Source organism: Taeniopygia guttata, chromosome 2, assembly GCF_048771995.1.
Source record: "Taeniopygia guttata chromosome 2, bTaeGut7.mat, whole genome shotgun sequence".
Lineage (NCBI taxonomy): Eukaryota > Metazoa > Chordata > Aves > Passeriformes > Estrildidae > Taeniopygia > Taeniopygia guttata.
This window is the reverse complement of record NC_133026.1, coordinates 468,825-480,636: the sequence shown is the minus strand read 5'-3', so window position 1 is coordinate 480,636 and position 11,812 is coordinate 468,825. Positions and strand designations below refer to the sequence as shown.

The following is an 11,812-nucleotide window of genomic DNA, read 5'->3' as shown; positions in this document are numbered from 1 at the left end:
CCTGGAGTGGAGGGACCCCGTGTCATCTTCCCGGGGTGCATGACCGCGGGGTGGGGGAGCCCCGGAGTGGGGGTTACCCCTTGGTGGCACACTGGATGGGCTGTCCCCCGGGCTGTCCCTCAAGGTGGGGGCCCTTGTCTCAACCCCCAGGTGCGGGGAATGCCGTGTGACCCCCGGGGTCACAGGGTTAGCCCTGCATGACTCCCCCGGGGTGGGGGTCCCATGGGTCAGCCTTTGAATGGGCGACCCCTGTGTCACCCCCGGAGTGGGGGACCCTGCGACGTCTTTCTGGGGTGAGGGCTCCACTGCACCACTTCCCGGGTGGGGGCCCCTGTGTGACCCCGGGATGGGGGGACCTCCGTGTGACCCCCGGGCCGGGTTCCCCTGCGCTGCCCGGTGCAGGGGCGCTGTCCGCCGGCCCCCGTTCCCCGGGGGTCTCGGTCCCCCCGTACCCCCGCGCTGCGGCCGCCGGCGGGGGCGGCGGGTGGAGCCGCGGGAGGGGCGGGGGCGGCGGCGGCGGGGGCCGGCGGGGACCGGCGGCGGCTGCGCCGCGGGAGCGGAGCCGGGAGCGGGACCGGGCTGGGGCTGGAACTGGAGCCGGAGCCGGAGCTGGGATCGGGGCTGGGACTAGATCTGGGACCGGCATCAGGAGCGGGACCGAGGCTGGAATCGGGACCGGATCCGGGACCAAGGCTCGAACCGGGACCGGGATCGGAACGGCGGCCGGGGCTGAGGCTGGGGCTGGAACCGGGACGGGGGCTGCGCCGCGCCGCCCGCGGCTCCGCGGCGCCGGTAGGGCAGCACCGGCACCGGCGGCGCGAAGGACCGGGGGCAGCGGAGCGGCCGGTCCTGCCCTCCCATCTCCTGCCTTCCTCTCCCCTGCCCACCCTCACCCTCCTCCCCCGTTCCCTCCCCGCCAGCGGCGCCCGCAGCCCGGCGCGGCGATGGGCTGAGGCTGCGGGGCAGCGCGGGGCCCCGGCGGCAGCAGCATGAGGAGGGGCTCGGAGGGCAGCGGGGAGGGCGACGGGCTCTCGAGCCTGCGGGCGTTCGCCCACAGCTCCTCGCTGCACGGCATCAGCCACGTCTTCGCCTACGGGGCCGTGTCCCTGCGCCGCGTGCTCTGGGGCGGCTTTTTCCTGGGCTCGCTGGGGCTGCTGCTGCTCGTGTGCGCCGAGCGCGTCGCCTACTTCCTCACCTACCCGCACGTCACCAAGCTGGACGAGGTGGCTGCCCGCAACCTCACCTTCCCGGCCATCACCATCTGCAACCTCAACGAGTTCCGCTTCTCCAAAATCACCCGCAACGACATGTACCACGTGGGCGAGCTGCTGGCGCTGCTCAACGAGCGCTACGAGATCAGCAACCCGCAGCTGGCCGAGCCCCACGTCCTGGCCGCGCTGCGCGACAAGGCCAACTTCAAGAACTTCAAGGCGAAGCCCTTCAGCATGGCCGAGTTCTACAACCGCACGGGCCACGACCTGGCTGACATGCTGCTGCAGTGCTCCTTCCGCGGCACCGGCTGCACCGCCCGCAACTTCACCGTGGTGAGTGCCGGGGGGCCGGGGAGGGCACCCACCCACGGCCCGGGGCTGCAGGGGGACGCGGGAGTCCCGCTGAGGTGGGACACCGGCAGGTGATCCCCCTCGCTCGTCCCAGCCCCCGCAGCACTCTCAGCCCCTGCCCACCCCGCTGGGGACAGCAGCCCCACGGCGGCGCCCTGGGCGCTGCAGGGGTGCCAGGCGGCCGCAGACAGTGCCCAGGACGGAGCGCGGCTGTGCTGGGCACCCTGTGCTGGTGGGGTCTCTGTGGCATGCGGGCACTGGGCAGGGGTGGTGCTGGGCACAGGATCTCAGGGGTACAGGATGCTCAGGGGTACGGGATGCTTAGGGGTACAGGATGCTCAGGGGTACAGGATGCTCAGGGTTATGGGGTGCTCACAGGTACAGGATGTTCACAGGTGTGCTCTCCTGTGTGGGGTGTCACTTGTACACCACCTCCACCTGTGCCAGCCTCAGGTGCCACTGGTCACTGCCAGCAGCAGCCGCTGCCCTGACTCTTGGCACAGAGGCTCCCGTGGGCAGCTCTTCCGTGCCTGGCATGGGTGGGGGTCCCCGTGCCAGCCCTGCTGTGACCCCTGCTACTGCTCACAGCACCCTCCACCCCTACCTCCAATAGCCCCGTTCCTGCCCCCAGCACCTCTGCTGCGGCCCCCAAAACAGGGCAGGGACAGTGGCACAGGCAGGGATGATGAGACTTATGTGACAGGCAGGGACAGTGGGACAGGCAGGGATGGTGGCACAGACAGGACGGGCAGGGACAGTGTCTTGGGCAGGGCGGATGGAGCGGTGGCATGGGCAGGACGGGCAGGGACATTGGCACAGGCAGTGATGGCGGCATGGGCAGCACAGACACGTCCCTCCTGCCACAGCAGCACCAGGCAGCAGCGTGGGCGCTGGGCAGCTCACGTCTGCCACGCCAGCTCTGCCCGGTCCCCATCGCTGTCCCCAGCAACTACTGTCCTCTTGGAGCACTAATTAATTCAGCATGCAGCGTAGGGACGAGCTGTCCTTTGACAGGTCTGTGCCCCCCGTGCCCCCTCTGTTCCCTCTCTGCCCATGGGCAGAGCTGCTCTGGCAGCGTCCCCACAGCACGGCCGGGCAGTGCTGATGGCCCCTGGGTTTGAGGGCCGGGACGTGTGGCAGGAGGGCTGAGGGCCCCCAGGGCAGGACTCGGGGTGGGTGACACGTGCCTGATTAAGCAGCAGGGTGCTGGCTCTGCCCCCCAAAATCCCCATGCTCGGCCAGTCTCAGGCCTGGCTTGGGATCCTCTGCCCCAGGCCACGGTGCTGAGCGCTGGCACCGAGTCCCTGCACCCCATCCCAGCCCGGGCCCCAGTGTCCCCGAGGTTCCTGGACATGTGGTGGGGGCCCAAGGGCCACCGGGGTGAGCTGTGTCTCCTCTCGCGTCCCCCAAGGTCAGTTGGAGGGGCGGGATGGGGTGTGGGGACAGGGGGTCCCCAGGGTGCAGGGCCAGGGGTCCCTGCGTGACCCTGAGTGTGGAGAGCAGGAGGACCAGCAGTGTGGGGCTGTGTCCCCATCACTGTCCCCACCCATGCCCCCCCAGCATCCCCATGCCGGGCAGCCGTTGCCATGACACCCGCCCCCCCCTTTCCTCCTTGGGCACCGCATTGCCATGGCAACGGGTCCCCACTTTGGGAGCAGCTGGTTGCCACAGCAACGCCCCCTCCTCTCCCCCCCGTGGGACATAACCCCCGGGTGGGGACACCCATAGCAGAGAGGGCCGTGACGCTGCGGGACTGTGGCAGGAGTTGGGGGCCACGGGACCGGTCTGGGGGCTCAGGGCCACCCCAGGGTCCCCGGCTGTGGGTACCGATCCTGGGAACTCAAGGTCACCCCAGGGTTCCTGGTGGGGGTGTGGGTCCCCGGGGTGGCTGGCCCAGGACAGGCTCTCAGGTCCTGGGGGGGACATGGTGGCCTCTGCTGCTGTGACAAAGGAGTCCTGGTCCCCAGGACCGTTCTGGATTCTGCCCTCCCATCTCAAGTGTCCCCACGTGTTCCCTGGAACCGGGACGAAACCCAATATCTCTGCAGAGCCGCGGCAGCACAGGCCGGGCACCATCGCCATCCTCGCCTTCTCCTGGCGGCATTGGCAGCCTGTGCCAGGGCACTGGGACCCCATCCTGGGTCCTGCAGGGCACCGGGATCCTGGCCTGGCTCGCGTGGGCCACTGGAATCCCCATTGCCATTGTGCGTGTGTCCCTGTGTCCCCACAGCGGCACTGAATGCCCCGTCCCCATGTCCACGTGCGGTCCCTGCATGTCCCACGCGTGCCCCGTGTCCCCGCAGATCTTCACACGCCTGGGGAAGTGCTACACGTTCAACCCGGGGGGGCCGGGCCGCGAGGTGCTGACCACGCTGCAGGGCGGCTCCGGCAACGGCCTGGAGCTCATGCTCAACGTGCAGCAGGAGGAGTATCTGCCCGTCTGGGGGGACACAGGTGAGACCCCACCCCTCTGGGGGGACACGGGTGAGACCCTGCCCCTCCCTGCCCGTCTGGGGGGACATGGGTGAGACCCTGCCCCTCTGGGGGGACATGGGTGACAGCACTTGGGTACCACCTGAGTACCCATCCTTTTGGGGGGACACAGGCAAGCGTGTATCCATCTGGGGGGACATGGCTGAGATCCCCTAACCTGCACCTGACCCCCCTGCCCTGCTCTGCAGATGAGACCTCGTTTGAGGTGGGGGTGAAGGTGCAGATCCACAGCCAGGACGAGCCGCCCTTCATTGACCAGCTGGGCTTTGGTGTTGCCCCTGGCTTCCAGACCTTCGTCTCCTGCCAGCAGCAGCGGGTATCCGGGCACGGCGCCCGGGGCTGGGCACAGACCCCCGAGGGATCGGGATGGGCCCCTGGAGGGATTGGGATGGACCCTCACAGGGCTCGGGATGGTGACCCAACGGGATCAGAATGGACCCCAAATGGCTTGGGACGGTGTTGCCACAGACATCCCTGTGGGGACATTCCAAGCCGCGGGTACCCCGGCCGTCTCCACGGGGACACCCCCTGCCCAGCCATGCCACGGGTACCGCGCCACTGCACTGGCCGGGAGCAGCACTCGCTGTGGGGCAGCCCCACGCCAGGCCAGGCAGCCCCGGGCAGGCAGCGGCTCCAGCAGCGACCCCCGGCTCCCGCAGCGACCCCCGGCTCCCGCAGCGACCCCCGGCTCCGGCAGCGACCCCCGGCTCCCGCAGCGACCCCCGGCTCCCGCAGCGACCCCCGGCTCCCGCAGCGACCCCCGCTCCCGCGGAACAGCCGCCGGGGGGGCGGCAGCCGGCCCCCGCAGCCAGACACCTAAATTTAGGTGCCTCGGGTGGGCGTCACCACGTGTGCCGGCACATGGGCGCAGGAGCACGGCGGCAGCAGGAATGGCCCTGGCACCCACGGGCGGGGGGTGCCGGGCTTCACCAGGCACGATCCCCGCACAAAGGGAGGGCGGGGGTCCGCGCTGAGCCCCCCACCCGGCCCGTCCTGCTCCCAGACGGTGCCACCCGCCAGACTTCGCTGTGGCAGCAGCAGAGGTGACCATTGCCGCAGCAGCCATCCCCGTGCCCCGAAGGGAGGGGACGGGGCGGGACGGGGGCTCAGGGATGGCAGGACCCGCAGCGCTGTGCGGGGGGAGCCGTGCCCGCGGGACGGCCCCGCCGTGGCCGGGCAGGACAGCGGGGACAGCGGGCTTGGCACGGGGCCCCAGGACGCCGTGTTTTCCTTAGCGGGTGCCCGGCAGCTGGTGTACCTGCCCCCACCGTGGGGGGACTGCAAGGCCACCCCCATCGAGTCCGACTTCTTCACCAACTACAGCCTGACCGCCTGCCGCCTGGACTGCGAGACGCGCTACCTGGCCGAGAACTGCAACTGCCGCATGGTGCACATGCCGGGTGAGCGGGGGCGGCCGGGGGGTCCGGCACCAGCCGCGGCAGTGCCAACCCTGCCGCCCCTCCGCAGGCAACGCCAACGTCTGCACCCCGGAGCAGTACAAGGAGTGCGCCGACCCCGCGCTGGGTACGTACCCCGTGCCCCCAGTGCCCCCGGGCACTCCTGGCCCCTCCCGGGACCCCCTGAGCCTCCCCGTGCCCCCATTTCTGTGAGTGCGGCTCCGGTGTCCCTGTGCCCCCATTTCTGTGAGTGCGGCTCTGGTGTCCCTGTGCCCCCACCACTGTGAGTGCGGCTCCATTGTCCCTGTGCCCCCACCACTGTGAGTGCGGCTCCATTGTCCCCGTGCCCCCACCACTGTGAGTGTGGCTCCATTGTCCCCGTGCCCTCACTGGGGTGGGGGTCACTGCTGTCCCCAAGATGTGCAGGGCCGGGCCCCCTCCCCCTGCCCCACACACTTGTCCGGGGTGGCACCCGCACCACCCAGCCCCGTCCCCGGAGCATCCCGCCTCCCCCGCGGGGTCCTGGGGGTCCCCGTCCCAGCCCTGCCCCCCCAGACTTCCTGGTGACGAAGGACAGCGAGTACTGCGCGTGCCGCACGCCCTGCGCCATGGTGCGCTACGGCAAAGAGCTCTCCATGGTGAAGATCCCCAGCAAGGCCTCGGCCAAGTACCTGGCCAAGAAGTTCAACAAGACGGAGCAGTACATTGCGTGAGTGACACCGCCACCTCCGCTGCCACCGTGCTGCCACCGCCGTGTCACCCGCCACCTCACACCGTGACACGGCACAGCCCCACAGCCCCTGCGTGACACTGGCACAGTGTGACAGTGTGACATGGCATGGCACGGCCCCGTGACACCAGCCAGCACAGTGTGACACAATGTCCCCGGCATCTATGAATGACACGGCCCGGAGTGACAGTGTGACACGGCGCGCCCACCCAGCACCCCCAGCAGACATGAACTGGGACAGCATGACAGCGTGACACAGCAGCACGGCACAGCCACGCACGGCATCCCCAGCACACGCAAACTGACAGTCCAGAATGACGGTGTGACACGGCATGGCACGGCATGGCACGGCATGGCACGGCGCAGCATGGCACGGCATGGCACGGCATGGCAGCATGGCACGGCATGGCACGGCATGGCAGCATGGCACGGCATGGCAGCATGGCACGGCACAGCATGGCACGGCATGGCCTCCCCTGTGCAAACCTGCCCCAGAAACCAGAGACCCACATGGCACAGCACGGCATGGCTCAGCATGGCCTGGCACAGCACGGCCCGGCACAGCCTTGTGCCCTCAGCACCCCTTGGCCCTGCCCCACGGCACCCGTGGCACAGTCCAGCCCCCAGCCTGGCACAGCACAGCCTGGCACAGCTCCCCTGCAGCTGACGCTTGTCCCCTGTGTCCCGTGTCCCCCCAGGGACAATGTGCTGGTCCTGGACATCTTCTTCGAGGCCCTGAACTACGAGATGATCGAGCAGAAGAAGGCGTACGAGGTGGCAGGGCTGCTGGGTGAGGGCCGGGGCCCGGGGGTGCCGGGGGGACCAGGGCTCTGCCCTCACTGACGGTCACCGCCCGCGCAGGTGACATCGGGGGGCAGATGGGGCTCTTCATCGGAGCCAGCCTCCTCACCATCCTGGAGATCTTCGATTACCTGTACGAGGTGAGCGCAGCCCGGCCTCCCCCTGCCCGGGGCTCCCAGGGCTGGGGACTCTGACCTGCCCCCCCCAGGTGTTCCGGGACAAACTCCTCAGCCTGTACAAGGAGAAGAAGCGGAGCCCCCGGAGCGATGGCGGCACCCTGGTAACCCCCCGCGCCCCCCACTCCCCAGCCCCCCGCCCAGGGGTCGCACCTCATCATCCCCCCGCTCACCGCTCTCTCGTCCCTCCGTGCGCCCGTCCAGGAGCACCCGGCGGTCCCGGGCAGCCCCACGGCCCCGCGCCCACCCAGGTACATGTGGGCGGCAAGCAGAGCCCCCCGGGGCTGGCACGGGGGGTGCGGGGCTGTCACTCCCCGGGGGGAGATGGGGGTCCGTGGGGGGCTCCCCAGGGCCAGCACGGGGGTGCGGGGCCGTTCCCTGCAGACTCCGGCATTCCCTGCGAACCTCCTGCATTCTCTGCAGACCCCCCCATTCCCTGCAGACATCCCCCATCCTCATCATCCCGCACAGCGCCTTGTTCCGGGGTCCCTCGCCGGGCCGGGGTCCCCCGGCCTCAGCCTCCCCTCGGGGACGCGGTGGGGCAGGAGGGGGGTCCGCTGGGGGACACGGGAGGGGCCAGCCCGGCTCCAGGCTGGCCGGGTGGCACCCCTGCCAAAGCGGAGTGGGCACGGGGGAGGGGGCGCGGGGCAGAGCCCCCCAGCAGCAGGCGGGGCCGGGGGCCGGGGGCGGCAGTGGGAGCTGACCCCCACCCCCCTGCAGAGCGCCCGGCCCCCCGTGCCCGGCCCCACGGCCCGTCTCGGCGTCGCCCCGAACCTGCTACCTCGTCACCCGGCTCTAGGGCCCCCCCCGGGCCGCCCCGCGCAGCCCAGCCCGCCCCCCCGCCGGCCGGGGGGCTGGGGGGACACCCCCGGGCCGCGGGGCGGCCTCCAGGCCTCCCCCGCCCCCTGAGGGGGCGTCGGGGGGCTGGGGGCGAGGGCCCCCGGCCCCGCTCCCACGTCCCTGCATGCGCTGCCTGTGCCCCCCCGCGCTGGACATGCCACCCCGCCCCACAGCCCCCCCAAATAAAGAGGTGCCCCATGCCCCGGCTCGGGCTGCTTGGGGGGACGGGGGGCACGAGGGGGTCCTGGGCGCTCCAGGAACGAGAAGGCAACACTGGGGGGTGACAGGGCTGGGCCGGGGTCGGGGGGTCTGTCACATGGCAGCGGGGTCCCCAACAGCCCAGGAAGGAGGAGGCGGCGCTGGGGGGGGGAAGCTCTTTATGGGATCCCGAACGCACGTCACCCACGTACAGCAGCGCCCTGGCGGGGGCACAGCCCGGACCCCCCCCCAGAGAAGGGCTCGGGGGGAAGGAGGGAGAGGATGGGGGGTGCATTCCCCCCTGGGGTCCCTGCTCCTGGTCCCGGAGGGTCCTGCCCCTCCACCAGCCCTGTGGCCCCACATCCGGGCTCCCGTGCCCGTGGGAAGTCCCCTGGCCCCCGGTGAGTCCCGTGTCCCCGGGGGGAGCCCCCAGCCCCGGGGGTGTGCCAGCCCCCCGCAGCCGGGGCAGGTCCTAATAAATACTGGGGGGCTGCAGTCGGGGGGCTGGCACCCGGCTGCGGGGCTGGGGCTGCCCCCCAGGGGGGGCCTAGGGGGGGCAGAAGTCGGTGAAGTAGGGGTGCTGCAGGGCCTCCTCCGCCGAGATCCGCTGCACCGGGTTGCACTTGAGCAGGTTCTGGGGGGCACGGGGGGCTGAGGGGGGAGAGCACAGACCCTCCCCATCCCACAGCCCCCCAGGTGGGCAGGGGGCCGCAGGGGGAGGGCACCCACGCCCAGGAGCCAGAGCCGCCATGGGGCGGGCAGGGGTGACACTGTGGGGGACACTGTGGTGGGACAGGAGCAGGGGAGTGCGGGCTGGGGGACACCCCCGGGGTGGGGGGCACAGGGAAGGGGGGCACAGGGGTGGGGTCTCACCTGCAGCAGGTCCCGGCCAGTCGCGTTCAGCTTGGGCACCACGTTGACCAGGGAAGTGGTAGCTGGGTACATGGGGTAGGGCTGGGGACACACAGGTGACCCCCAGCTCCCCCAGACCCCCTTATTCCCTCTGACCCCCTGCGTCCCCTGCCCTCACCTTGTAGTCCGGCAGCTTGGCCATGGCCGGCCACTGCTCCTCCGTGGGGGTCCCCAGCAGCGTGGGGACAGTCAAGGGCCACCACGGGGGCACCCAGCACCTTCCCCCTGCCCCCCTGCCCAGCCGAGGGGGGTTCCCATTTCAAGGGATCCTCATTCTCAGAGCTCCCCAATGCCCAGGGGGTCCCTATTCCTGAGGGCTCCCCCTTCCCAGGGGAGGTCTGCATTCCCGAGGGCTCTCCATTCCAGGATTTCCCCAATCCCCCATTCCAGAGGGATCACCATGCACAGCCTCCCCATTTTCAGGGGATTCCCTATTCCCAGGGGAAGTCCCCATTCCTTTGGGTTCCCCACTCCCTGAGCTCCCCATTCCCAAGGATATCGGAAGATCCTCTTCAGCTGGTCGTCCACGTCGTTGCCCGGGAAGAGGGGCCGCCCCGCGTTGGCCAGTTCTGGGGGCACAGGGTGTGGTTCCCACAGGCCCCCAGCCCCCGTGGCCCCCCAGCCCCCCTCCGCTGCCCTGGCCCCCCGGTATACCCGCAAAGATGCACCCGGCTGACCACATGTCGATGGAGGTGGAGTAGAGCTTGGCACCGAAGAGAACGTCGGGGGGCCGGTACCACAGAGTGACCACCTGCAGAGGGACAGGGACACTGGGACAGGGACAGGGGACCCCCAGCCGGCTGGGCAGGGCCGGGACCCGGGCCCCAGGAGCTCCAAGAGCCCCAGGAGCCCCAGGAGCCCCCGCTCACCTCGGCTGAGTAGCAGCGCACAGGGATGCCGAAGGCCCGAGCCAGCCCGAAATCCGCCAGCTTGAGCTCCCCGTTCTGGGGGGACAGACGGGGTCAGCGTGGGGGGCCCCACCTGCATCCCCCACACCCAGGGACAGTGGCCAGGTTGCCTTTCCCATCATTGGGAACACGGGAGAGATGGAGCTGCAAATGTGGCTGGATAGACACCGGGTGTGGCTGCCAGGACAGACAGACACACAGGCAGGCAGCCCCCATTCCCAAATGTGACCCCCGAGCACAGCCCCGCTCCCAGCTGTGACAGACAGACAGACACACACAGACAGACACACAGCCAGCCCCATTCCCGAGCACAGGCCCGCTCCCAGCTGTGACAGACAGACAGACAGACAGACAGCCCCCATTCCCAAATGCGACCCCCGAGCGCAGCCCCGCTCCCAGGTGTGACAGACAGACAGACAGACAGACAGACCCATTGCCAAATGCGACCCCCGAGCACAGCCCCGCTCCCAGCTGTGACAGACAGACACACACAGACAGACACACAGCCAGCCCCATTCCTGAGCACAGCCCCGCTCCCAGCTGTGACAGACAGACACACACACACAGACAGACACACAGCCAGCCCCGCTCCCAGCTGTGACAGACAGACACACACAGACAGACACACAGCCAGCCCCATTCCCGAGCGCAGCCCCGCTCCGTGCCCGGTCCCGGCCCTTCCCCGCGCTCCCGCCGCCGCACCCGGTTGATGAGCAGGTTCTGGGGTTTCAGGTCCCGGTGCAGCACGTTGCGGCTGTGGCAGAAGGCGAGGCCCTTCAGCAGCTGGTACATGAACGACTGCGGGGGCACGGGCGGGCTCCGTCAGGCAGCCCGCGGCACCGGGCGGGGCAGGGCCGGCGCCCCGGGGGCTTCCTGGGACCCCCGGACCCACCTTGACAATCTCGGGGTCCAGATCCCCATTGCAGCTGTCGAAGTATTTCTTCAGGTCCTGGGGGAAGCGAGGGGGGCCGGGAGCGGTGACCCTCAGAGACCCCCGGGTCCCCGTGCCCCCCGGACCCCCGTGCCCCACCGGGTCCCCGTACCCCACCGGACCCCCGTGCCCCCGGAGCTCACCTGGTCGCAGAACTCAAAGACCAGGGTCAGCTTCTTGTCGCTGTGCAGAACGTCGTGCAGCCTGCAGGGCAGCGGTTCCTGAGCCCCGCAGCGCCCGGCCGGGCCCGGGGCACCGGGCAGGAGCATCCCCCGAGCCGCGACCCCGGTACCCGGGACCGCCCGGAGCCCCCGGTACCTGACAATGTTCTTGTGCTTGAGCTCCTTGAGCAGGCAGATCTCCCGCAGCGCCGAGCTGGGCACCCCCTGCGGGACAGGCGGGATGTGGGAGCCGGGGCTCCCGGGGCTCCCGGGGAGGGTCCCGGGGGGCGTCCCGGGGGGATCCCAGCCCCGGCCCCCCTCACCTCATCATCGTCGTCCAGCCGCACCCGCTTCAGCGCCACGATCTCGTGCGTCTCCCGGTTCTTGGCCTTGAACACGGTCCCGTAGGTGCCTGCGGGGGATGGAACGGGGTCACGGCCGAGCCCCCGGTACCCGTACCGACACCGCCGCCGGGCCCCACGGCAGCACCGGGCCCCTCCGTACGGCTCCGGCCCTGCCGCACCTTCGCCGATCTTCTCCAGCTTCTCGTATTTCTGCATCGCGCCGCGATCGGCCGCGGCCCCGCACCGGCCCCGGTCCCGGTCCGGCCCCGCCGCGCCTCCCGGCAGCCCCCGCGCGGCCCCGCCGCGCCTCCCGGCGGCCCCGCGCGGCCCCGCCCCGCCACACCTCCGCCGGGCCCCGC

At 70.7% G+C, this 11,812-nt stretch overlaps 2 protein-coding genes across 3 annotated transcripts; one reads left to right on the top strand and one right to left on the bottom strand.

The window, feature by feature from the left end:
* The first annotated feature begins 504 nt into the window (after nucleotides 1-504).
* On the top strand, nucleotides 505-8,198 carry ASIC3 (acid sensing ion channel subunit 3). 2 transcript variants are annotated; one of them, XM_030264093.4, is made up of 11 exons: nucleotides 506-1,544; nucleotides 3,866-4,016; nucleotides 4,244-4,371; nucleotides 5,305-5,455; nucleotides 5,523-5,579; nucleotides 6,008-6,161; nucleotides 6,881-6,972; nucleotides 7,044-7,123; nucleotides 7,192-7,263; nucleotides 7,364-7,410; nucleotides 7,880-8,198. In XM_030264093.4, exons 1-11 carry the CDS (start codon nucleotides 990-992, stop codon nucleotides 7,956-7,958), a joined length of 1,566 nt encoding a protein of 521 aa, XP_030119953.2. In that variant the 5' UTR covers nucleotides 506-989; the 3' UTR covers nucleotides 7,959-8,198. The 2 variants fall into 2 exon arrangements, with proteins under 2 accessions (XP_030119952.2, XP_030119953.2); XM_030264092.4 differs by lacking the exon at nucleotides 7,364-7,410 and having other exon boundaries at nucleotides 505-1,544.
* A 163-nt stretch (nucleotides 8,199-8,361) lies between these two features.
* On the bottom strand, nucleotides 8,362-11,791 carry CDK5 (cyclin dependent kinase 5). The gene is made up of 12 exons (XM_030264094.4): nucleotides 11,633-11,791; nucleotides 11,433-11,521; nucleotides 11,267-11,334; nucleotides 11,092-11,152; nucleotides 10,910-10,966; nucleotides 10,720-10,815; nucleotides 9,979-10,053; nucleotides 9,764-9,860; nucleotides 9,609-9,678; nucleotides 9,228-9,288; nucleotides 9,071-9,151; nucleotides 8,362-8,831 (listed from the first exon to the last, which is right to left on the bottom strand). Exons 1-12 carry the CDS (start codon nucleotides 11,667-11,669, stop codon nucleotides 8,745-8,747), a joined length of 879 nt encoding a protein of 292 aa, XP_030119954.1. The 5' UTR covers nucleotides 11,670-11,791; the 3' UTR covers nucleotides 8,362-8,744.
* Between the last annotated feature and the right edge of the window lie 21 nt (nucleotides 11,792-11,812).